The sequence below is a fragment of the Panthera onca genome, chromosome C1, assembly GCF_046562875.1.
Source record: "Panthera onca isolate mPanOnc1 chromosome C1, mPanOnc1 haplotype 2, whole genome shotgun sequence".
Taxonomy (NCBI): domain Eukaryota; kingdom Metazoa; phylum Chordata; class Mammalia; order Carnivora; family Felidae; genus Panthera; species Panthera onca.
In genome coordinates this window covers 26,542,022-26,567,289 of record NC_138346.1, presented here as the reverse complement: position 1 = coordinate 26,567,289, position 25,268 = coordinate 26,542,022, and the positions used below count along the sequence as shown (strand labels likewise).

Sequence of the window (25,268 nt, the reverse complement as noted above, 5' to 3'; positions counted from 1 at the left end):
CTTCCCCGCCCCTCAGAAACATTCCTCTGACCCCATCCCAGTCCAAACCCACCTCTTCCCCTATATTTCTCTGCTTTGTTCTTTTAATACAGGAACATGGTTGCTTAGACTTAAGAGTTTTGAGTAGAGTTTGTTACGCGTAGTAGGCTACCTTAATACAGTAGTTAATCATTGCCTGTTAAAATTGCACTATGAAGAAGGTACAAAGGGGGGTAAACTATCTTTTGCTGTTCTGGGAAAATAGCTATCAGCAAGAAAAAAAAAAGAGAAGGCTTTGTTTTAAGGCAGTGTATGGAAATTCTGACAACCGTCTCCCGACCTTCCACCAAATCAGTAGGCCTGTGCCTGCCCCCTTCCCTCTTCCCTCCATCAAAGTGTTGCTAGCTGTGTGCCCTTGGATTACTTAACCTCTTTAGGACTGACTGTTCGCTCATTTACAAAGGGAAATGTTTGAAGATCTCTTAGGATTTTCAAAGTGCCAGCATGTAAATGCTATGAGTATGAATGTGAAAGTGGCTTTAAAAAGGTTAAAATTTCTATAGAGAAAATTATTACATAAAAGTCTTCCCCAAATTAGCCCCTTCCAACTCTGTTGTTAGGTGACTGGTCAATACCATTAACTCTGTTTCACAGAAGTAGAGATGATTTTTCTAATAATTTAATTGAAATGTTTATTGAGCCCTTGTGCTAGATACAGAAGTGTGTCCAGGTTTGTGGGAACTGAGTCTTCTATGATTTGGGAGACGCTGTTTACAAAAAGGCAACTACAAATACAACCTTAGATGCAAACATTTATTTGGAATGAGAAAGGCAATCATAGCAAGATACTGAGGCTTACAGGTTTAAGTCCCTTTCTTTGAGCATTCTTTAGGCAATTTACCAGAATTGCTTATGTAGAAATGCTTCTGATTGAAACCTGGCTTCATTTCCTTACCTAGATAGAACATTCTATGGCTTCCAGCAACTCCTAGTGCTCAATGGAGCCTATGCCAGCGAACATCCCTGAAGTTTAAGCTTCATGAAGCTTCACGGTAAATCTGCTTCTAATTCCCTAAGTTCTTTAGGGAATCAAGACACATAAAATAGGGTTCCCAGCCTCAAGAAAAATTACAGTAGTTTATAGCCACTACCCCCAGAAGAACTGTCTGGTAGTGTTTATTTATCTGGAACAGTTCCACAGGCCAGCAAAAGGATTCAAATGATGACAGTTATTTACTTTATTTAAAAATTAATTTTGAAATACATTTAGACTTACAGAAAGATTACAAAAATAGTATGCAGAGTGCCCATATAGTCTTCACCTACCTTCCTTCATGTTAACACTTTACTATGTGTAATTATGGATGCCAGGACATTAACATTCTTACAATACTATTAACTGAATTACAGATTTTAAATTTTACCAGTTTCTCACCAAATTTTCACACTGGTTTATTGTGTTTTAGGATCCAATTCAGGATCCTACATTGCATTGGGTCATCCCGTTCCCTTAGTCTCTCCTGTTTGTGACAATCCTTCAGTCTCTTTCTTGACTCTTCTGAAGAGTACTGCTCAGGTATTTTGTAGATGTTTCTCAGTATGTTAGTTGTCTGATGTTTCCTCATGATTAGATTGAGGTTATGTATTTTTGGCAAGAATACTACAGAAGTGATGTGCTCCTGGGCCATAATCCAATACTATTATTTATTTTCTTGCTAAATTTCTTCAGCTTTGGCTCTTAGGAGTAGCTTAGATTGGCTCTTGTGTCATTTCAGCATTCCCTCAATATTTTATTGAGCATTTCCTTACTTTGTGGCACCCAAAGACATTTCAGGCTCATCCTAGCTTTCCCCTTCCCACCCAAACCTGGATCAGTCACTTCCACAAGAAATTTAATATCTGGTCTTTTTGGTTAGTGGTTTCTTCTCTTTGTTCCTAAAATCCTGGGTCTTGAATAGATTCTTTCCTAAAATAACTCAAATACATGTATCATCAATCACTAATAATAGGACTGTATATTCCTTTTTATTTTAATTTTTTTTAAGTTTATTTATTTATTTTAGACAGAAAAAGAGAGAGAGAACAATGGGAGGGGCAGAGAGAGAGGGAGAGAGAGAATCACAAGCAGGTTCTATACTGCCAGCACAGAGCCTGATGCCGGGCTCAAATCCATGAACCAGGAGATCATGACCTGAGCCAAACCTAAGAGTCAGAGCTCAACTGACTGAGCCTCCCAGGTGCCCCTGCATATTCCTGAAATTGTAAAAGAACACAGTATGTGAGTTCTGACCACACTATCAAAGGCCAGGTGTGCTTCAAGGACTTCCAAGCAAGCCTTTCAAGGCAGTTGCTAAATAGATCATCATTGACATTTCCCTCCCCTTATCACCTATATTAAACTCGCCCCCCACCTACAGTTATGACAAGGCTACCCCCTGTGTTCATCTTCACTGACACTTCTTGAGTTCTGATCTTTTCTGGGTTTCCCTGGGACATTGCACAGCCTCCAAATGGCCTTCTTGCCTCTAGCCTTTTCTTTCTTCCAATCCATTTTCCATGTGAATAAATCAATAATCTTTCTATTTGCAATTCTAGCCGTATCATTTACTCTGCTGAATATAGAAGAGGATCATTTTTCCCCTCCATTTTTGGTGGTTTCTCTGAACCTATCATTAGTGATTTGGCTCCCTAATGTTCTCAAATTTTAGTGTAAATCAGAATTGGCTGGAGGGCTTGTTAAAACACAGATGAGTAGGTTCCACCCTCAGATTTCAGAGTCAGTAGGTCTGGAATGGGGTCTGAGAATGTACATTTCCAACAAGTTCCCACGTGATGTTGATGATGCTGGTTCCGATAACACTAGCCAACAAGGTGAAATCTAAACTGCTTAACAAGAAACCTAAGACCCTGTCACAGTTATGTCCTTGCACTTACTTCCCACCTCTCCCCACCTTTTCCTCAACTGTGCCTTCGCTTTTCACATCTTTGCAGGACCCTGAATGTACTGATCCCCCGAATGGTTTTCCCATGCCTCCTTGTCACCCACGGTTTTACACATGTTGCAGACAACTATCCTGGTTCCCCTTCATTTCTTTATTTTTCTCGAATCTCAGAAGGACTGTCTCTCTTCTGTGGTCCAATACTACTTGGTAGCACTGGCCATGAGAATTACAACTTGGTATTGGATTTAGTGGTTTACTTATTTGATTCTCTCTGTAGTTAATGAGTTTTCTAAAGGCAGGACAGTGCCAAAGTCTTATTCGGCTTTGGCTCCTCAGCACCCAACCCTTGTAGTATCTGGCTGACATCAGATGGGCACTGAATAAATGCTGTTGAATGAAACATGACCTTTTCAAGGAAGGTATTGTGGTCCTCACACTAAAGAAGGTAATAAAGAGTTTATAAGAACACTTCAAGGTTTATTACTGTTATAGGTGAAAAGGATATTTTATGTATTTATTTTTTTAGATATCAAATTTATTGTCAAATTAGTTTCCATACAACACCCAATGCTCATCCCAAAAAAAGGATATTTTATTTATTTTTTTAAGTTTATTTATTTTGAGAGAGAGAGGAAACAAGCAGAGAAGGGGCAGAGAGAGAGAGAGAGAGAATCCCAAGCAGGCTGTGCACTGACAGCTCAAACTCATGAACCCTGAGATCATGACCTGAGCTGAAATCAAGACTTGGATGCCTAACCAACTAAGCCACCAAGGTACCCCAAAAGGATACTTTAAGAGAGTATACTAAGATATGGAATTAGCCAAATGACTTAGGGGCTCTGAACAGTTCTTTAAACCAGGTAATTAGAATCAGTATCCTCTCATAAGTCTGGGATGGGCCTATATGGTCTGGAAACACGGAATGAAATGGAATGGATATCTGACAATGCTGCTGTGATTGAGATAGGTGGTTCAGCCCTCATATCTGTCTAGGCTGTTAATTAGCTAACTAAGGAATTGCAGATTGCCCTTTGCATTCTGTTTTTGCCATCCACACTTGCCAGCCTAGTGACCGCCCTTAGTCTTAATGGCATCATACACATCTACCTAACTATAGAACCACAGTTCTTAACCAACCGTGATGGTTGTTAAGTAGATTTGGTGGTCTACAAACATGGGTGGAAAACAATCACACTTTAGTTTTTGCCATGTTTTAACTGAACTTAACCATTTCCCTCAATTATTTTTTTAAAATATTTATTTTTGAGAGAGCACAAGCAGGGGAGGGGCAGAGATAGGGGCACAGAGGATCTGAAGTGGGCTCCACACTGATAGCAGTGAGCCCGATGTGGGGCTTGAATTCACAAACCATGAGGTCATGACTTGCATCAAAGCCACACGCTCAACTGACTGAGCCAATGAGGCTCCACTCCCTCAATTATTAATGTAGGTAATGAAAACAATAGTGTTTGCACTCCTGAGACTTTGTCATTGCTGGGAATGACCCATATTTTTAAATCACATGATAGCAATTATTTCTATTCGTCATACTTCAAAATAATAATAGATACAGCACTAGATTTAGTTATTAGATGTGCTAATAAAAAAGTACATATACAATATCACAATGAAAACTACTTTGGTATCTATATTTCAATACAGTTGTTTTCCTTTGTAATCTTACATATTAAGATGTTATTTACACACTGAAAACAAAAATCCTAAGTATTTATTTTATATATTTAAAACATGTTCTAAGAAGGGATCCATAGCCTGCAATAGATTGTTAGAAAGATCCATAACACCAGAACAGTTAAGCACCCTCATTGTAGAAGGGAAGGTTAGGATTGAATTTTGTTCACATTTACTCTGTAGCATAAATTTGGTAGGAGAAATTTTTAAAAGCAGTACCAAAAATTCAAATTCACTCTGGGTGCTCAAGTTTCCATTTAAAGAGTTTGTAAAACAATAGAATAGTTAATGAGCAGTAACAGAACATTCTCTTCTATTGTTGTGTACAAACTGCAAGTGAAGCATTCTTTGATTTCTTGGGCTACATGCTCACAGTGCAGTAATAGTTAAATTAATTTCTAATATGTCTTATCTCATTATAGATCTATGCAATCGTCTCTTTCAATTTTAAATTGAGCTTCAGGGAAGATTAAATACTTAGGTATTCCAGTTTGTATAAAATTTCTAGATCCATACAAATTAAACTTCCTCTGTCTAAATGACCCTAATCATTCTAATTTAACTAGATGGAGCCTATTTCCTTTTGACAGAGCTTGTCATGTTGAATCTTATCCATGGAGATGAACAGCATGCCAAATGGGTAATAAGTATTCCAGATGTTGTCTTGCCACTTTCCAACAAAGTTATTAATACAAGTCAGTTGCTTCTTGTCTTTTTTTATCCTCTAATGTTGGTGAGAATATAAACTTCCTTTCTCCCCATTAAGATATGGTAATTTAAAAAGTACAGTAATGGGCTGCTGCAGAGGAAAGTGATTTTATAAAAGTACCTCTCCATCGTGAATGGTACCTCAGGGACTCAGGGTAGTGTGAGACGTGTCGGGACTGTGGATGGGGGAAGTATTAGGGGATATGAAGAAGACTGTTGAGCCCTGAGGTTGAGATCATGTGTGGGGTGTGTGTGTGTGTGTGTGTGTGTGTGTGTGTGTAGGAGACTGAGCTTCAAAAGAGCCATTTCATTTACTGTTGGTTAGGAATAAGCCAATAAAATGGAAATAGCTGCTCAATTGACAAGGACCTGTCCTGGCTGAAGTGTGGCAGGATGCCCAAGGCCTGGCAGCCTACCTTCTATCTGCATCTCCCTGCACTATCCCTGGGGCAGCAAGAGAGACCTCCAACCTGTGACCTCTGAGGTTTTTTGGTGGGATTTCATGAATCTGTCCTCAAGGCAATGGAAGGAAGATGTGGGTGCAGTGTGGAGAAGAACAATGGAGGCTGGAGGGGAGAGTCAGAGGCCAAAGGACACCGAGCTTGATTCCAGGACAATCTGTGCTAGCTGAAGATATTTCTTTTAAGCTTTACCAGAAGGATCTGACGTTTCTTAGCTATAAACAAATTAGACATTCAGAGCTAGGAAAAGCCTAATGATACTAATGATAATTATAATATTTCCATTGTGATGGTTTCATCAGTCTCTTTCAAAACACTTTGGGTTTGGTGAATTTGAAATGGATTTCCCTTCAATAACACACACACACACAGTACTTTTACTTTGCCCCCTATGTTTTTAAATGTAAAGCCATGGAAAGGCCTTTATATTTCTAGAAGTATAAAAGTATCATTTAATATTACTCTACAGAAAGAAGTCCAAATAATTGGTGAAGTGAAATAAAGTTCTGGTCTTCAGAAAACAGTCTCACCAGCATCATAATCCACATATGAATAATCTTATATATACAGCCTTGCTCTCCTCCCCTCACTAATGACTTTGACTCTAGTTAGCAATAACCTGATGTCCAGTGTAAAATACTTTGAACTTTGAAGTGGAAGAAATTTACCATTAAGGCCATGGTTGTTTTGAAGTCATATACTGTTGTGAAGTCAATACTTGCAGCATTTCCAATATGCCTGAATTGTTGTAAGGAGTTTTTGTTGCAGACACCATTTCCTAAATGTCAACAAAGAAATGCTATCCCTCTTATTATCATCTCCATTAATTTTTCAAGTTCATTAACAACTAAATTATTAAACTGAGCTCTACTGACATCTGCTGGACAAAACCTGTTTTTCATTGTTACCAACTTTGTAATGCTCAGGTTTTACTAACTAGATGGTTACTATTAAAACAACCAAGCAAAGTTGTACTTAACAAATAGAAAATAGAACTAAGCTAAATATAAGATCAGCATGTAGTAAATCTAAGTAAAGGTTTCTAAGTCCATTTCTCTAGCTGGTCAAATCGTATCTCAGTTGAACATTTAACACACATTTTCTCAGTGCTGTGTGTGTGCTATACAAGTACTTACACATTGGGTCCAGAACTTGGAAGGGCCCCTTCCTGCATGAGGTGCTGACTTAATAGGTCTTGGTTGGGCCTTAGAATGTGCATTTCCAACAAGTTTCAGGTAATGCTACTTAATGTGGCTGGTCCAGAGACCGTGTTTTGAGAACCAAGTGGGAGAATGTTAATTAACCTTTTTTGGCTTAAGCAGCCAGGTAATACCATGAACTGAATTAGGAAATTCAGCTGAGGGGCAACTTGAAGGAGAGGTGGAGAAGGTGATAAACTTGGCCTTTTCAAGGAAATGGAAGAAAAGATCATCAAAGCCAGACCTAAAGAGGTTCATTTAATACATTTCAATAAAATATGAATGCAACTCCATTTTAAGAACTTGTAAAAGATAAACATTCTCTGTAATAAGTGGTAGGAAACGTACTGGTAATGTGAGCCATCTAAATTTGGATAAGCGCCTAGTACAGAACACCCAGGAAATACCCAGGAAGCTTATGTGAACACGAGTATATGGCCACACTTATTTGTATTAGCCTTTCAGTTTAGGAGTTGAGAACTAATGGGTTCTTCCTATTTCCAGTGAAGTTTCCAGACTTCCTGGGTCAGCCCTGTTCTTTAGTTCTGAAGTTTTCCTGGATGAATGGCACCTGAGGCACTGTAGACCCATAGCCCTTGATAAAATTCTCATTTAGGAAACATGGTAAATGAGAGATGATGGTAAATAAAAGCAAAGAACACTTCTAGTGTCCATTTACTACTCAGAACATGCTGAGGAAAAAAAGTGGAAACAGGAATGTGATTGACCTGCTTTTGTGTTTCAAGCACCTTCAAAAAGTTGGCTGGCTAATTATGGCTCCTCATAAATTCTAAACAAGGGGCAGAGGGGTCTGATTTTCCTCATACAAGCCTTGACGATCCTAGATGACTCAAATTAACTTATTTTATTTTATTTTATTTTATTTTATTTTATTTTAATTTTTAATTTTTTTTAACTTACATCCAAGTTAGTTAACATATAGTGCAACAATGATTTCAGGAGTAGATTCCTTAATGCCCCTTAACCATTTAGCCCATCCCCCCTCCCACAACCCCTACAGTAACCCTCTGTTTGTTCTCCATATTTGAGTCTCTTATGTTTTGTTCTCCTCCCTGTTTTTATATTATTTTTGCTTCCCTTCCCTTATGTTCATCTGTTTTGTATCTTAAAGTCCTCAAAAGAGTGAAGTCATATGATATTTATCTTTCTCTGACTAATTTGGCTTAGCATAATACCATCTAGTTCCATCCACGTAGCTGCAAATGGAAAGATTTCATTCTTTTTGATTGCCGAGTAATACTCCATTGTGTGTGTGTGTGTGTGTGTGTGTGTGTGTGTGTGTGTGTGTATACCACATCTTCTTTATCCATTCATCCATCGATGGACATTTGGACTCTTTCCATACTTTGGCTATTGTTGATAGTGCTGCTATAAACATGGGGGTGCATGTGCCCCTTCGAAACAGCATACCTGTATCTCTTGGATAAATACCTAGTAGTGCAATTGCTGGGTCGTGGAGTAGTTCTATTTTTAATTTTTTGAGGAAACTCCATACTGTTTTCCAGAGTGGCTGCAGCAGTTTGCATTCCCACCAGTGGTGCAAAAGAGATCCTCTTTCTCTGTATCCTCGCCAACATCTGTTGTTGCCTGAGTTGTTAATATTAGCCATTAGGTGTAAGATGGTATCTCATTGTGGTTTTGATTTGTATTTCCCTGATGATGAGTGATGTTGAGCATTTTTTCATGTGTCAGTTGGCCATCTGGATGTCTTCTTTGGAGAAGTGTCTATTCATGTCTTTTGCCCATGTCTTCACTGGATTATTTGTTTCTTGGGTGTTGAGTTTGATAAGTTCTTTATAGATTTTGGATACTAACCCTTTACCTGATATGTCATTTGCAAATATCTTCTCCCACTTTGTCAGTTGCCTTTTAGTTTTGCTGATTGTTTCCTTTGCTGTGCTTTTTATTTTGATGAGGTCCCAATAGTTCATTTTTGCTTTTGTTTCCCTTGCCTCTGGAGATGTGTTTAGTAAGAAGTTGCCGCAGGCAAGATCAAAGAGGTTTTTTCCTGCTTTCTCAAGGATTTTGATGGCTTCCTGTCTTATGTTTAGGTCTTTCTTCCATTTTGAGATTATTTTTCTGTATGGTGTAAGAAAGTGGTCCCGGTTCATTCTTCTGCATGTCGCTGTCCAGTTTTCCCAGCACCACTTGCTGAAGAGACTGTCTTTATTCCATTGAATATTCTTTCCTGCTTTGTCAAAGATTAGTTGGCCATTCGTTTGTGGGTCCATTTCTGGGTTCTCTATTCTGTTCCATTGATCGGAGTACCATACTGTCTTGATGATTACAGCTTTATAATACAGCTTGAAGTCCAGGATTGTGATGCCTCATGGTTTGGTTTTCTTTGTCAAGATTGCTTTGGCTATTCGGGGTCTTTTCTGGTTCCATACAGATTTTAGGATTATTTCTTCTAGCTCTGTGAAGAATGCTGTGCCAGTACCATACTGTCTTGATGATTACAGCTTTGTAATACAGCTTCAAGTCCAGGATTGTGATGCCTCATGCTTTGGTGTTCTTTTTCAAGACTGCTTTGGCTATTCGGGGTCTTTTCTGGTTCCATACACATTTCAGGATTATTTCTTCTAGCTCTGTGAAGAATGCTGGTGTTATTTTGATAGGTATTACATTGAATATGTAGATTGCTTTAGGTAGTATTGACATTTTAATGATATTTGTTCTTCCTATCCAGGAGCATGGAATATTTTTCCATTTTTTGTGTGTATCTTCTTCAATTTCTTACATAAGCTTTCTGTAGTTTTCAGTGTATGGGTTTTCACCTCTTTGTTTAGGTTTATTCCTAGGTATTTTATGGTTTTTGGTGCAACTGTAAATGGGATCAATTCCTTGATTTCTCTTTCTGTTGCTTCATTGCTGGTGTATAGGAATGCAACTGATTTCTGTGTGTTGATTTTATGTCCTGCCACTTTGCTGAAATCATGGATCAGTTCTAGCAGTTTTTTAGTGGAATCTTTTGGGTTTTCCATATAGAGTATCATGTCATCTGTGAAGAGTGAAAGTTTGACCTTCTCCTGTCTTATTTGGATGGCTTTTATTTCTTTGTGTTGTCTGATTGCTGAGGCTAAGACTTCCAATACTATGTTGAATAACAGGGGTGAGAGTGGACATCCCTGTATTGTCCCTGACCTTAGGGGGAAAGCTCTCAGTTTATTATTGTTTTTATTTCTGCTGTGTTGGTTGTGATCTCTCCTCTTTCATTCTTGATTTTATTTATTTGGGCCCTTTCCTTTTTCTTTTTGATCAAACTGGTTAGTGGTTTATCAATTTTGTTAATTCTTTCAATCAGTTTCTGGTTTCATTGATCTATTCTACTGTTTGTTTGTTTGTTTGGTTTCGATAGCATTGATTTTTGCTCTAATCTTGATTATTTCAAGTCTTCTGCTGGTTTTGGGTTTTGTTTTTTGTTTTTTGTTTTTTTTTAACGTTTATTTATTTTTGAGACAGAGAGAGACAGAGCATGAACGGGGAAGGGGCAGAGAGAGAGGGAGACACAGAATCGGAAGCAGGCTCCAGGCTCCGAGCCATCAGCCCAGAGCCCGACGCGGGGCTCGAACTCACAGACCGCGAAATCGTGACCTGAGCCGAAGTCGGCCACCCAACCGACTGAGCCACCCAGGCGCCCCTGGTTTTGGGTTTTATTTGCTGTTCTTTTTCCAGCTCTTTAAGGCGTAAGGTTAGGTTATGTATCTCAGACCTTTCTTCCTTCTTTAGGAAGGCCTGGATTGCTATTTACTTCCCTCTTATGACTGCCTTTGCTGCTTCCCAGAGGTTTTGGGCTGTGGTGTTATTTTCATTGGCTTCCATGTGCTTTTTAATTTCCTCTGTAACTTCTTGGTTAGCCCATTCATTCTTTAGTAGGATGTTCTTTAGTCTCCAAGTGTTTGTTATCTTTCCAAATTTTTGCTTGTGTTTGATTTTCAGTTTCATAGCATTGTGGTCTGAAAATATGCACAGTATGATCTCGATTTTTTGTACCTGTTGAGGGCTGATTTGTGTCGTAGTATGTGATCTATTCTGGAGAACGTTCCATGTGCACTGGAGAAGAATGTGTATTCCACTTCTTTAGGTTGAAATGTTCTGAATATATCTGTTATATCCATCTGGTCCAGTGTGTCATTCAAAGCCATTGTTTCCTTGTTGATTTTCTGATTAGATGATTTGTCCATTGTTGTAAGTGGGGTGTTTAAGTCCCCTACTATTATGGTATTATTATCAATGAGTTTCTGTATGTTTGTGGTTAATTGATTTATACATTTGGGTGCTCCACATTTATAACAATTGTTTACATATGTTAGGTCTTCCTGGTGGATAGACCTCTTAATTATGATATAATGCCCTTCTTCATCTCTTGTTACAGTCTTTATTTTAAAGTCTAGATTGTCTGATGTAAGTATGACTACTCCAGCTTTCTTTTGTCACCCATTAGCATGATAGGTGGTTCTCCATCCCCTTACTTTCAGTCTGAAGGTGTCTTTAGGTTTAAAGTGGGTCTCTTGTAAATAGCATATAGATGGATCTTGTTTTCTCATGCATTCTGTTACCCTGTGTCTTTTGATTGGAGCATTTAGTCCATTGATGTTTAGAGTGAGTACTGAAATATATGAGTTTCTTGCCATTATATGTCTTGTAGAGTTGGAGTTTCTGGTGGTATTCTCTGGCCCTTTCTAGTCTTTGTTGCTTTCGGTCTTTTTGTTTTTCTTTCTTTCTTTCTTTTTTTCCATCTTTTGTCCCCTCAGAGAGTCCCCCTGAAAATTTCTTGCAGAGCTGGTTCAGTGGTCATGAACTCCTTTAATTTTTGTTTGTCTGGGAAACTTAATTTCTCCTTCTATTTTGAATGACAGCCTTGCTGGATAAAGAATTCTTGGCTGCATATTTTTCTGGTTCAGCATATTGAATATATCCTGCCATTCCTTTCTAGCATGCCAAGTTTCTGTGGATAGGACTGCTGCAAACCTGATCTGTCTTCCCTTTTAGGTTAAGGACTGTTTTTCCCTTGCTGCTTTCATAATTCTTTCCTTGCCTGAGTATTTTGTGAATCTGACTAGGATATGCCTTGTTGATGGTCAGTTTTTGTTGAATCTTGTGGGAGTCCTCTGTGCTTCCTGGATTTTGATATCTGTCTTTCCCCAGGTTAGGAAAGTTTTCCCCTATGATTTGCTTACATAATCCTTCTACCCATTTTTCTCTCTCTTCATCTTCTGGGACCCCTATGGTTCTGATGTGTTTCTTTTTCACAAGTCACTGATTTCTCTAATTCTTAAATTGTGCTCTTTTACCTTAGTCCCTCTCTTTTTTTCTGCTTCATTATTCTACATAAGTTTGTCCTTTATATCACTGATTTGCTGCTCTGCCTCATCCATCCTTGCCACCATAGCATCCATTCGAGATTGCGGCTCAGTTATAGCATTTTTTATTTCAGCCTGACTAGTTTTTAGTTCTTTTATCTCCACAGAGAGGGATTCTAATCTATTTTCTACCCCAGGTAGTTATTCTTAACATCGTGATTCTAAATTTTGGTTCTGACATCTTGCTTGTATCTGTGTTGATTAAGTCCCTGGCTGTCATTTCTTCATGTTCTTTCTTTTGGGGTAAATTCCTTCATTTTATCATTTTGAAAGAGGAAAGGAATTAAAATAAAAAAATTAAAATAAAAAAATTAAAACAACACACACATACAAATCACATAAATGATGCTAGATCCTAGGTGTGTTTTGGTCTGGTTATTGAAAGGAGCTTGATAGAGGAAAAAAAAAGGAGAAAAAGAGGGAAAAAAAAGAAAAGAAAAAAAGGAAAACATTTTATAATTTGAGAAAATGAATACAATGAAATAGAATAAATTGAAATGATGGAAGTAAAATAAAATTTTAAAAATTTACAAAAAAGTAAAAAATATAGTAGAAAAAATGAAGAAAAATATTTTTAATAAAAATTGAAAAAATAAATTTTTTCTTTCTGTATTCAAGAAAAAGAAACAAAAAAAATTGAATAGGTGGACCAGTGAACAGACTGAAATTCGATGAAATTACATCGTTTTCCCCTAGAAATAAAAGTATGAAGTATTTTATAGTCTGTAAACTAAGCAGGCAGAGAGATTTGTGGTGTCCCTGAAGAGTGAGGTTGCCCCAGGTTAATGTAGCAGCTCCATTCTCCATTAGATGGCGCTGATTAGCTTACTGGGGTGCATTGTTGTGGCGCTTGTAGGTGTGTATGTGCACACGTGGGAGGGGTGAAAATGGCATCACCCAGCTACCCAGTCTCTAGTATCGGAACTCTGCTCTCCCAGACCAGCAATCATGCACGGGTCCTTTGTCTCCAGCTTCTGTCCACTCCCCGTTTTTATCCTGTCTGTGACCAAGCCATCAGGTTGCCAGGCGGCACCTCCCTCCAGAGTTTTATCTCATATGTGGCTGTGTTTCCTGACCCCTCACTTCTGAGGGACTGTGGCTTTGACCCGTTCAGATCCTCTGGGGAGGGTCTCACCAAGCAATGGCTGGGTGCTGGCCGCACCCAGGAACGTTCGTGGGACTGCCGCTGCTGATGCCCAGAGACTGTGGCTGGGTGTCAGCCTGCCCCAGAAAAAGTTCATGCAATCGTGTAGCAGCAGCATTTCAGGGATTATGGAAAAACAGCACACATTTGGTGCCAGGCTTCACCATTAGCAACCTTGTTCCAGCACCAGCATATGTGGTTGTTCTCTGGGGTCTGCTGGGACCGAGTGGCTGCAAAGCCTCTACCAAATGTCCTTCCAGCAGTGGAACTGCTTCTCCCCGTGTGGCCTGAGGTCCTCCCAGACCTCACTCTGCTCCTGGGGATTCACCTTTCCCACCAGAGAACCACCAGGTATTGAGCTGCAGTTTCAGACTCTGTGCTCCCCCTGTTTATAGAATCCTAATGGAATTTAAACCCTCTCCTTTCTCCCTTTTTGGTTCAGTCCCTGCAGCTGTTTCCACTTTTCCACTTTCTCTCCAGCTGCTTTTGGTGGGAGTGCTTTTCCAGTACTCTCCCCCCATCTCCGTCCTCGCTCTGAAAGCAAAAACAGCTCCTTGCCCTCTGTGGCTTCTCTCTCCCCCAGTATACCTCTATGTGCTGCATACCTGCTGAGTTCTGTGGTTCAGGTTGTACAGATTGTTGTGTTAATCCTCAAATCAGTTTTCTAGGTGTGCAGGATGGTTTAGTGTTGATCTTGCTGTATTTCATGGTCTCGAGACACAAAAAAAAAGACTTCCATGCTGTTTCACCATCTTGGCTCCTCCCCTCAAATTAACTCTTTAATATAAATATCTTCCATATGATTCTTAAATTACCAGAAGCTTATTACTCTCTTTGGATTGAAAAGATATCAAATTTTGGCAAATTTTCCATTAAAATTATAAACAAATATATGTTCCAAATCTGTTTCTTTCACTTGCTACCATCACCACCACAGAAAATTAATCACCCCAAGACCTATTGCCTGATGTTATGTGCAACTGAGTCACATCAGAAATCAGACTCCAGGGGTGCCTGGGTGGCTCAGTCAGTTGAGCGTCCGACTCTTGATTTTAGCTCAGGTCATGTTCTCAGTTTGTGGGTTTAAGCCTGGTGTCAGGCTCTGCACTGACGAAGCAGGGCTGCTTTGGATTCTCTCTCTCTCTCTCTCCCTTTCTCTCTGCCCCTCCCATGCTCATGCCCTCTCTCTCTCAAAGTATGTAAGTAAACATTAAAAGAAAAATCAGACTCCAATCATTCCAGCTTTTATGCTCTTTGTACTAGTGCTTGTGCTCTTTGATTCACACATATCAGTCCTATCAATTCATCAGCCAACTCGTGACCTCACTTCCTTCTTGTCTACTAAGTCGGGATTCCATGCTGGAGTATCTGGGTCCATCGTACTGAAAGTAGCCTCTGTGGACAGCAGTACAGGTATTGTATGAGAGCTTGTTAAAACTGCAGCATCTCAGGCCCCATCAAATGGCATTTTGGTATCATTTTAACAAGATCCCCAGGTGATTTGTATGCATATATGGTTAAGAAGCGCTGACCTCAAATTTTTCTTAACAAGTTTCCTTGACTCTCCTACACCTGCCTTTCCCCCACTCACAAAGAGCGAGTCCTGGTGAGGCTCTGTATCATACCGAAATTATTTATTTATATTTATCTCCAGATTTAAACAGTCTTTTGTGAGCAGGTATCATCTTCCGAATCCTAGCTAGATGCTGTACCTAGCATGTGCTAATAGCACACTTAATGTTGTTGGGATTGAAGTTCTTCAAATTAATTGCTGCGTAGGTCATGAAACCAGGTACTAAAATGCTAATGAATAATAGCAGGTTGATTAACTACCTTTTTAAAAATTTTTGCATTTTAACCAGATTCCCGAAGGAAATGGATTTAACCTAAATTATTAATAATGCTGATGCTGGGAGTTTTGAGAAGTTAGCCAACTGAGTGAAAGTAATTTTGGGGGCAAGTGACTTTATGTGCTCAAATTTCCCTCCATCTCACCCATCATCAGGGTGATCCAAATGAAAGAACTCTGAGTGCTTCTCAACCGGCCGAGTGGCTTTTAAAGTGTCTTCTTCCCTGCAGGATTATAAACTCCAAATCTCTAATTATAGCCAGACACTGTGGATCACAGGAAAGATCTGGGCATTCTTGAAATTTGTGGAACAAGGAAGAGTAGGTGGGGGCTGAACAGGAATATTCAAATACATTTCGTTGTAACTTATCTCATCACTCGTCTTTCTCACCAGGCTGAGTCACCAGAGTAAGGGATGTCTATCCTGTGCACACAGAATGCCCCTGCCAGGCACCTTGCATACAGACATATGTGCTTAATGAGTTTGGGGGATAAAATGGTTTTAAAGCATTGCTCATGGCATGTTTAAATAAAATGGCATGTTTGCAGCATATAAACAGTGCCACCACTTTGGATTTTACCGGCAAGGGGGTGCCCATCTTAATTCCTAACTGCTGAATCCTGAGAGACCAATATTAACCATCCACTTTCACAGTGAGCCACCGCAGTATTTTTTGGGTCACAGATGCCTTTCTTACTATCCCAGCTACATCAGGGAAGAGAAATTAGGCAACTATGACATTACTTTATAAACTGATTTATCAAGAGTCCTGCCTTTCCCTGCGTAATAACTAAGTGCCTCAGAAATGCTTTCTCGAACACTTATTTGTAGAGTGACAGAACATTAGCTGCAGATTTAATGTCACCATGGTTGTCATTTGCATGTGCATGGAAGTTAACATAATGTAGAAATGTGAAATTGAACTGGCTGAGTATGAACAGTGGTCCTGCTAAGATCCATTTCTCTATGCTCATTATTTCACCTCTTGGTTTATTGTGTGCACTCTCTCCCATTACTCACAAAATTGTCAAAGAAGTCCCTGAGGATGCACAAGCACAGGGCTTCTGGAAAATACTGTTTCAATACTTTACATAATGGGACCAATCAAGCCAATATGTTCTCCATTGTAAAAAAGCCAATGTTCTCTTGCTTTGTTAATTGACCCTCAGCTTTAGAAGGAAAAGGGCAAGTCTGGATGGGAAACAGAATGTGAAAGCAAATCATCAGGGAGTGACTTATAGGTTTTTCTCAGTTTCAATGACGCTTAGAAGAATCGAGAATGCACAAAACTTTTAATGACACTGAATCCACAGTGGGAACTATCTAGGGAAAAAGAAATGACACAAAAAAACTTATCATTCTATTCAGAGAGTGTAGGGGGAGGGAGGCAAAGGTCTTTTCTAATGCAAAGTTAGGGGAAAAAAACAACTATGGGTTGAATCGCAGGAGACTTAGTTCTTCAGGTTTTGTTTGTTCATGAGCTTACAAGTGTGGTGCAATTTAATATGCCTGTCATTATTTTTCCTCCGTTCGAAGGACGAGCCAGGGAGTGGTAAACCAGACAGTGGGGCTGGCCAGCTTTACCCACTGCAGTGTAATCTTGCCAACAGGGAGCAGGAATGCTCCAGACATCAATTTGGGGTCTCTGGGTGGCCTCTGTGAGCCACTGTCCCCTTCACTCCTCATCACCTGCATCTAAAGATGTGATTATCACCAACTATACATTCATTCATTCAAAACAGTGTAATAAAAATAACTGTGCATTTATCCTTCCTATGATGAGTCATTTAGACACAACACTAGAGGGATGAAGGGCATTTTAATGATACGTGCCAGAGGATGAAATCTTAATTCAGGGATGAAAATAAGGATTTATTATTTGGCAGATCTCTGTTGTGCCATCACACTACACAGCTGTGGCATGAAAGTTAAGTGCCACAAGGTCCTGCCAGGTGATACAGCAGAGCTCCTTTCCTACCTCTGAATATACACTTCATAATTATGCCTCATGTAATCTCTTCCTCTCTTCAAAGTTCCTTTCAGAATTGGTCATCAGGGAAATCAATTTCTAGAATTAGGCCTTTACTTATTAACCACAGGGTGGATTCTCATATGTATGAGATGGTTAATACACTGCTCTGTTTGGATCCTAGTAGATTCCTCCTAATTCTATAATAATCAGATTTAAAAATATTTCCCTCTGAATCTATCTTGTTTGATAAAATAATGATGAAAAGTCAGGAACAAATCCTAGGGAATGAGAGTATAGAGGAAAAGCCCTCATTTACCATATAAAGAAAAGATTTCTCAAGTTTAAACCAAAGCAAACAGAAAGCACATGACATGTACAGTCCTAATAAAATTTTATTGAGAATCAGTAAGTGAAATCCTTTACAGAACATAGAAATACCTATGACCCAGCCCTTCCCAATAAATGGCAATATAACACTGGGGTGGGTTCCCTGAATATCCCACTCTGTTCTGTATCTACAGGAGAAACAGTTCTACAGCTCAGTACTAGAGAAATGGGGTGCTCTGACCTATTGATGGGAAGCAAAGGTGGAATTAGAATTTGGTATGAGTAATAAAGGACTGCAGATAAGTTCTAGTAGCCAAAGGAGTAGACGAATAAATGTTCACTCTTCACATTTTGTATTTCAAATCAGCCAGTAGCAGCGGGATCATCTTGGGTCCACTTTTACCTAAAACTCTTCCTACCATGAAGGCTTTTGATGCCAAAGAATTGGAACTGACATCAAAGATGAAAAGGAAATCAATGACTCTAAGGATTAAAGACCAACAACTCGAAGGAGACCAAAACCCAATGGGATGATGGAAATGGCTGTGAGAATGTTAACATTTTTACATGATGAAAAGTTAACTACTGTAATTTCTCATCACCACAGGAACAGAAATGCATGGCAAGATAAATGAACACTGCTCAAGAAGCTTTTAGGATTTTACTACCTCATTTTTGTATGGGGAGGGAAGAGATACTATGAAGTTTTTTGGGAGGCAACTTTTGGAAAGGTTTTTTTTTTTTTTTTTTTTTTTTCACCAAAAGAAAAGAAAATATCTGAGGGAAAAATGATGTAACAGAAATAGAACTGCAATGATGCCTCTTCCTTCTAAAACTAATAAAGCTGGTATAAAAGTTTCAGTTTCCTCCATGGCTTTAGGATATTGGTCTTAGTTTTACGGCTTTTGCTGGAGTTTAAAATCCTATCCGATTTTCTTACCTCTTAAGCATAAATAAAAGAAATAATGGCATGAATAGAAAATCCACCAGCTTAATTAAAGTCCTAAAAAGCTTAAGAAAAAAAAAAAAAAAGAAACCTGAATTATGTTTGTATTGATGACTTTGTTAATGGATGACAGTAAATTGCAACCTAAATATTAATGACTCTTATTCAGAATGTTCTTCTCCCCATCTAGAAGTCTTCCTGGGGTTAAATTAATCAAGATGCTGGAGATGCACTGTGATCAAGTTTCCTCTGGCTAAGAGAAAGTGTGTTTTGCTCTCTTTCCCTTGGTAATTACAGTAGCTAAAAGTACAGGCACAGTATTGTAAGACATTTAACTAAACCAAATGGGTTTTCTTCTTTCAAGTTGGATATCCAGCCAAAGGCAAATTAGCTTTACTAGGAATGCCAACAGTGCTCATCTGAAACACCCAGGAGAAAGGCAAAGTTTACCAGCAGCTTCAGACATCTGAGAGGCACAAGGTTTTCCCAACTAGTGCGAGTCACTGAGGAATAAGCTAATCCTAGGAACTGAGCAGTGGGCTGGTTTTTAGATCCTTCCATCAGAAGCCTTTAAAGGGTCAATTTCCAATAATATAAGCTATTTTGGGACTAAATGTAAAATAATAGGGGACTACTATCCTGAGGAACCAACATATACCCATTGGGATTTGGTTCCAATTTAAAATAAAAACAGCATGCTTTTATGACCAAGAAAGCCATGAAATAGGCACATTTAAAATTCTTAGACCCTGATTTTCAAAGCTGCAAAATGTTCTAAAATCAGTCAGAACATGCAAGAAATGATGAAACAAGCCTGGGAAAGGCAGCAAAGGAAGGAGGAGGAAGGGAAGCTGATGAGTGAAAACATTTGTAGAGAATGTGAAGCACCAGGGACCCTTCATCTACCAGGTTAAATACAGGATCCTGAGGGCTCAGAAACTGATGAGTGTTAAACCTAGGATATGCAAAGAGATGGGATGTGTTTGTTCTAATCCTTTGCACTGGATAATACCTCCCAAATAAACAGCATTTCAATGGAAACCTTAGTGTTTTCATTCAAGTTATTGGCTATATAGCACCCTTTCCCCCTTTTAGAGAGATGCAGAGTACTGTACTATTCAGTGAAAAGACAAACATCCAGATAGATTGAAAGGAAGGAAAATATCTTATGGCTTGTACCAAACTGCGAGCAGTAACGCATAGTCATTGCCAAGTAAGTAAAACACAAATCTAAGTTTACAAGGTCAATTGGACAAGGTGAACTCAAATCCTAAGTCACCACATACTCACATATAGAAAATCGTTTCCTGATCTTATACTAAATCCAAGGAACAAACAAATGTAAATAAATAGTTCAAAGATACAATAACTTATTTTAGGATAAACAATAAACTTTTTTGTTAGCTTATCTTAAACTAATCTTCAAACCAGAATTTTCAAAACCACCAATGCATTTTAGAAATTTTTGATAAAAATGTTGACTAATAGAACCTGGATGCTTTACTACCAAAAAGAAGTAAATCTGAAAGTATCGTTATCTAGTTAAACAAGCACTATGGTCCTTAAACCAGTTTGCATCTCTTGCAACTTTTGTCTCAGAAGCATATAGTTAATATTTTTGTCCCCCTTCATAATCAACCACCTAAAGAAAAACAAAGTTATAAAACTGTCCGCCCTGTTGGAGGAAAAATACTAAGGAGGTGGATAGCAATGTCCAGCAATAACCATATATTTTTCTTTATCTACATTTTTAGTTTCTTTTAAACAGTTTTGGAACAGCAAAGGATGGTTATATTCATAAGCTTAAGTAAGAGTAAGGTTTCCTCCAAGTTCTGAAATATATACATCTATGCCCTCAAAACACTGCACATATCACTCACCCTTCCTTTAGGAAGAAACTGAAGTTAAAGTTAAAGGATTTCCTTGGATACTTTTAAGTAAAAGTGAATGATAAACAGAAGCAACCGAACTGAAGACAAATTCCAAAATTAAAAAAAAAAATCAACTAAATCAAGTACACGGTTTGACCCTATGTCTCCTTGAAAAGCAATAAAAGCACTTCGTCCAGGTTTGATATACAGAAAGGCTCATGCAGTGAGTTGCAGGGGGCAGGCTTTCCTTTTACAATTCAAACGCAGGGAACCTGGCTTTTGTGGGCACTAGAAGGTCAGCCAGGAAATATATTGTTCCAGCCATTCCTGAAGGAAGAAAAAGAGGCAAAAGTTATCACACCACATGACTCCGTTTTATAGAGTGGCTTCATTCGCTAGCACCAACGACATTATGATACTAATGGCAACGACTTAAAGGAACCAAGCATCTGTTTAATATATGATGCAGGTCAATACGCGAGGAGATCACTAGTGAGGTGCTCAGTCTCTTCATCCAGGTGGAAGACAGGAGGGAGAGTTGAACCAGACAAGTTCAAGGCACAGCCCTGTCATTTATCACGTCAGCTCCTTCACATGGCACCACGGGCCACTTACCTGTCTGAGCTTCCGTGTCCTCATTTGTGACATGAGGATAATAATGTCTGTATGTTTTTGCTGAGATGATTTATGGTGGCATCTGCAAAATGCCAGGCCTGTGCTTGGCTCCATAAAGGGTAGTCACCATTATGACTACTTGTATTAGGTCTGAGATGGTCCCTGTACTACTTGATTTTTAATATTGAGTTCTCATATTAGGAGGTAAAGAGGTAGTTTAAGAAATGACTATAAAATTAACTTGTTGATAAAGCTCAAATTCAAATACATTAATTACCAAGCAGAGAAGTAGATGCTGACATTATAAGGCAACTAAGTAAGGAGTGAAAAATACCTTCAAAGAGGGAGAAGGGGGTGTCCGGTGTTCTGCATCCGTGTTCTCCATAATCTAAGCACCACTCAGCAAACTGAAAGTGAGACCATGTTAATTATGGTAGTGATTTCTTCCAGAGACCCCCAAAAGTTGATAGTTGATAGTAAGAATTACTCTGAAAAGTCCAAAGCTATCTTCAGGCAGAAAAAAGGGGTTAGTACAGAGAAACAGACGGTCTGAAAGAGTATGAAGGATGGGAGGGAGGAATGTCATGAGCCATCTGAGCCGCTGTCTCCAAGGTTATCAGAGAAAAATTTCTTTCTTTTTTTTCCCCCCATAAATGTTGAATAGAACTGTGTCCTTATACAAGAAAGCTAATTCAACTGAAGGGGTTTAGAAGGCTTTTCTTAAATAACTGGATTTGTTCTATAGACTTGTGGTTATAAAGGTAAATGAATTAAATCAGATTGACTGGAGCCCTCTCTACAATCTCCTGGGGGAATGTGTTTTCTTGCCGGTGGTTCTGGTGCCTACCTTACAGGCCCTATACAGGTACTTCACGTCCTGTGTGAGGTTGTACAGTGTCAGGAAGGCATAGGCGTTCCCAGCGGTGCCGTGGCACAGCCCGTACCCCTTCTTCAACAACCCATACTGCCAGATCATGTCAGCACACTGGTACGCATCATTGAGGTAGTGTTCCTCTCTGAACACCTGCAGAGCCAAGGGAAAGTTTTATTACAAGGGATATAAAAAGAAACGTCTATTGACATTCCTTCCTGATGGGAAAGGGGGGGGAGATAGGGCAAGAGGGGCGAGATAGAGGTGGCTTGGTAAGAAAGGGTAAGGGATTTAGAGCCAGAGAGATGTGTCGTGTGGGTGGGGACAAATTATAAAAGCTTACTAGCTTTGCTTTTTTTTTTTTGCTTTTAAATAACTGCACATGACCTTGTCTGTGCCATCCGCGTTTTGTGTGCGCTCTGTGTTTATGTACATAGGTGTTAGTGGTGAAGTAGCATTGATTTTACTTGTGACTTGCTATTATCATCAGTTAATTTCCAAAGAACTGCATGCTATCTTCTTTGGTTAATAATAATGCCCTTCACTGTTAGGAAGTTTCTTTATATATGGGGAAGAAACTGTATATAAAATTGATTATAAAAACTGATTTGATTACAAAATACTATGTCAGAAAAATACAGACACATCTCTCCAATCTTTTGTGGCCTCCTATATATTGATCAAAGACTCAAGAAATATTCTCAGTAGACAGCTTTAATATCTCATTGCAAACTAAATGTTCTGAAAAGTAGAATAAGGTGGTTTAGAAAGTTCTTCCATTATATCCAACTTTCTGAAAGTAAAATTTGATGTACTAAATGCTTACTTAGAGTATGAGATACCAATGCCTATTCATAGTCCACAGATTTGTAATTTGTCGATTGGGCACCAACAGACATAGATATCTTGGTTTACTTCTATTTTGTTTTTCTTTTTCTTTCAAATAAAACCCTGTTCTTTGATTATGGCTCTGCCATCACATGCTTTTTTAAGAAATGATATTTGCATTTCTTTTATTTGGTAAAGTAAGAGAAAATATAAAAGTTGTAAATTTTGTCATTTGAAGTGTATAATTCAGTGGCATTAACTACATTTACAATGTTGTATAATCATCACTATTATTTCCAAAACGTTTCCATCATCCCAAACAAACTCGGTGCCCATGAAGTGAGCCTGCACCTCGTCCCCCATCCCTCCCACCGGGCACCAGTCCCTGCTAGCTTCTGTTCTATTCTCTTCCTGTATGCATTTGCCTGTTCAGATATTACATATTAACCATCACATCATATAAAAGGAATCATAGAGTATTTGTCCTTGAGCATCTGGCTTATTTCACTTGGCATAATGTTTCCAAGGTCCCTGCTGTTGTAGTATGGATCAGAAGTTTATTCTTTTGTATGGCTGAGTAACATTCCAGTGAGTGTGTAGGGGCGGGATATCACATTTTGTATTTTGGCAATTGTGAATGATGCTGCTGTGGAACATATGTGCACAAATATCTACTTGAATCTTTGTGTTTAAATTTTGGGGAATATAAACCTAGGAGTTGAACTGCTGGATCATATACTAATTCTACGTTTAATTTTTTGAGGAACTACCAAACTCTCTTCTATGGCAGCTGCACCGTTTTACAATCCCACCAGCAATGCACAAGAAAGGTTCTGTTTTCAACCGAACTTCTGGGATACTTCTCTTGGCTCTACTACTGCTGCTACCATCTTGACTATTCTACCTGTCAGTGAAGCAGCCTCCCGATCTAGGAAAATAGTATCTGCTTTGGTACAGAGGGATACTGTAAGAATGATTAGAATCCATTTAGCAAAATGATCTTAGGTCCAACAAGTAATGTATCTACTGCTCCTTTAAAGATTATACATAAAAATAATTTTAAGTTATAGAATTTTATGTCACATTTTCCAAATTATTTCAAAAATGAGAAAACTCACAGTACCTTATAGGCCTGGATGAGCATGTAGATTACTCCAGGTGAACCATGACACCAATGGACTAGCAGATCTCGATTATCATCCACACAAGGAGGGTAATTGCCAGAAGGAAATTTCAGCTGGCAGACATAGTCTACACTGGGCTTGACCAAACCATGTAACTTCATGTGGCTCACCTGAAGGCTGGGCTAAAAATGAGGAAAGGAATCATTAGTTCTGCTGAAGCAAACAGATCTTCCTAAGTCTCAGGGATGAGATTTAAACCAGAAAGAAAACATGACCACAAGGAGCTAGATTTGGATTCCATTCCATATATTTTAACCTATTGGAACAAACTAAAATTAGGCTATCAGTTAACTCTTGAGATCTTACATACATACTATTTTTCAGTATTTATCGTTGTATACATACATATAATTTTCCTAAGTCAATGCAGGAACACAAGAGACCTTTCCTAAGGTTTTAATACCTTAAGCAAACTCTGAAAGCCACAAAGAGATGCATTAGACAACACAAGCATAACTTTCACCATTACATTTAGAGAAACGGCAGCTGTTTCCAATAGAGGAGGATGCTAACAAGTTGGAAGACCTGGAATTTAGATCCAGGTTCTAGATTAAAGCCTTTTTGCAGAGGATTTGGGACTGATATTTATGCAGGATTATTCTGATACAACGATGTACGGATTGATGGGACACACTGCCATAGGGCATATGAGCCTCATTTTTGATCTAAGTTTTTAGTTTCTCCTTTGGTCCTGTCCTTAATTCATTGCATTGTTCGCTTTTTCAAAGAAAAAAATCAAAGTGTCTTTGCCAAGCAGTGGGTGGGCATGTGGGGTGAGGGAACAGGCAGGGGCATGAAGCACATGTACTGACCGTGCACGAAGTTCTTCAGGGCATGTACAGATTTCACTTTCCCCACGGAATATCGTACAAGCTCAGTTTAAACTGCTAGAGGAGAATTTTCCTTAAATTTGCAGAATTTATCTCAAATGAACTACAAATAATAGTTTGTTTTATGTTGATACATAAGCACCTACTGGAATGGACTTTTTGGATTAAGAATTAAATCATTTCAAATAGACAATAACCTGCCAATGGAAAATTTGGAACACAGGTTTCCAGGTTTCTCACTATAGCCACCAAAAGGAGGCAGATGGACAGTAAAATGACTCCTGATGATCTGCTTCAATGAAAGGTCATGAGGCTGTCCAGTCACTGACATGGAGGACTCTACCTCACCTTTAAACTTCAGAACACAACTCTCTTTTCCTGAAAACTTAAGAATATATATTTACTTCTGGAAATACAGAGCCAGTGGAGGCTTATGCCAGAAAAACAGTCTAAGTCTGAATTGTC

The 25,268-nt window shown here is 38.8% G+C and overlaps 1 protein-coding gene and 1 long non-coding RNA gene across 6 annotated transcripts in view; one reads left to right on the top strand and one right to left on the bottom strand.

Moving 5' to 3' along the window:
* Positions 1-25,268, top strand: part of LOC144617127 (uncharacterized) — a 179,575-nt gene that overhangs the window by 121,991 nt on the left and 32,316 nt on the right. The gene's annotated exons all lie outside the window — the stretch shown is intronic.
* The window catches only part of LANCL1 (LanC like glutathione S-transferase 1), a 37,155-nt gene continuing 29,592 nt past the window's right edge, over positions 17,706-25,268 (bottom strand). For all 4 annotated transcript variants that reach the window (XM_078450908.2, XM_060623363.3, XM_078450909.2 and 1 more), the window contains exons 7-10: positions 23,913-24,095; positions 21,938-22,114; positions 21,425-21,497; positions 17,706-20,802 (exon numbers count right to left, since the gene is read on the bottom strand). In XM_078450908.2, coding sequence (XP_078307034.1) covers positions 20,726-20,802; positions 21,425-21,497; positions 21,938-22,114; positions 23,913-24,095 — 510 coding nt within the window. In that variant the 3' untranslated portion in view covers positions 17,706-20,725. The remainder of the gene's footprint in view (positions 20,803-21,424; positions 21,498-21,937; positions 22,115-23,912; positions 24,096-25,268) is intronic.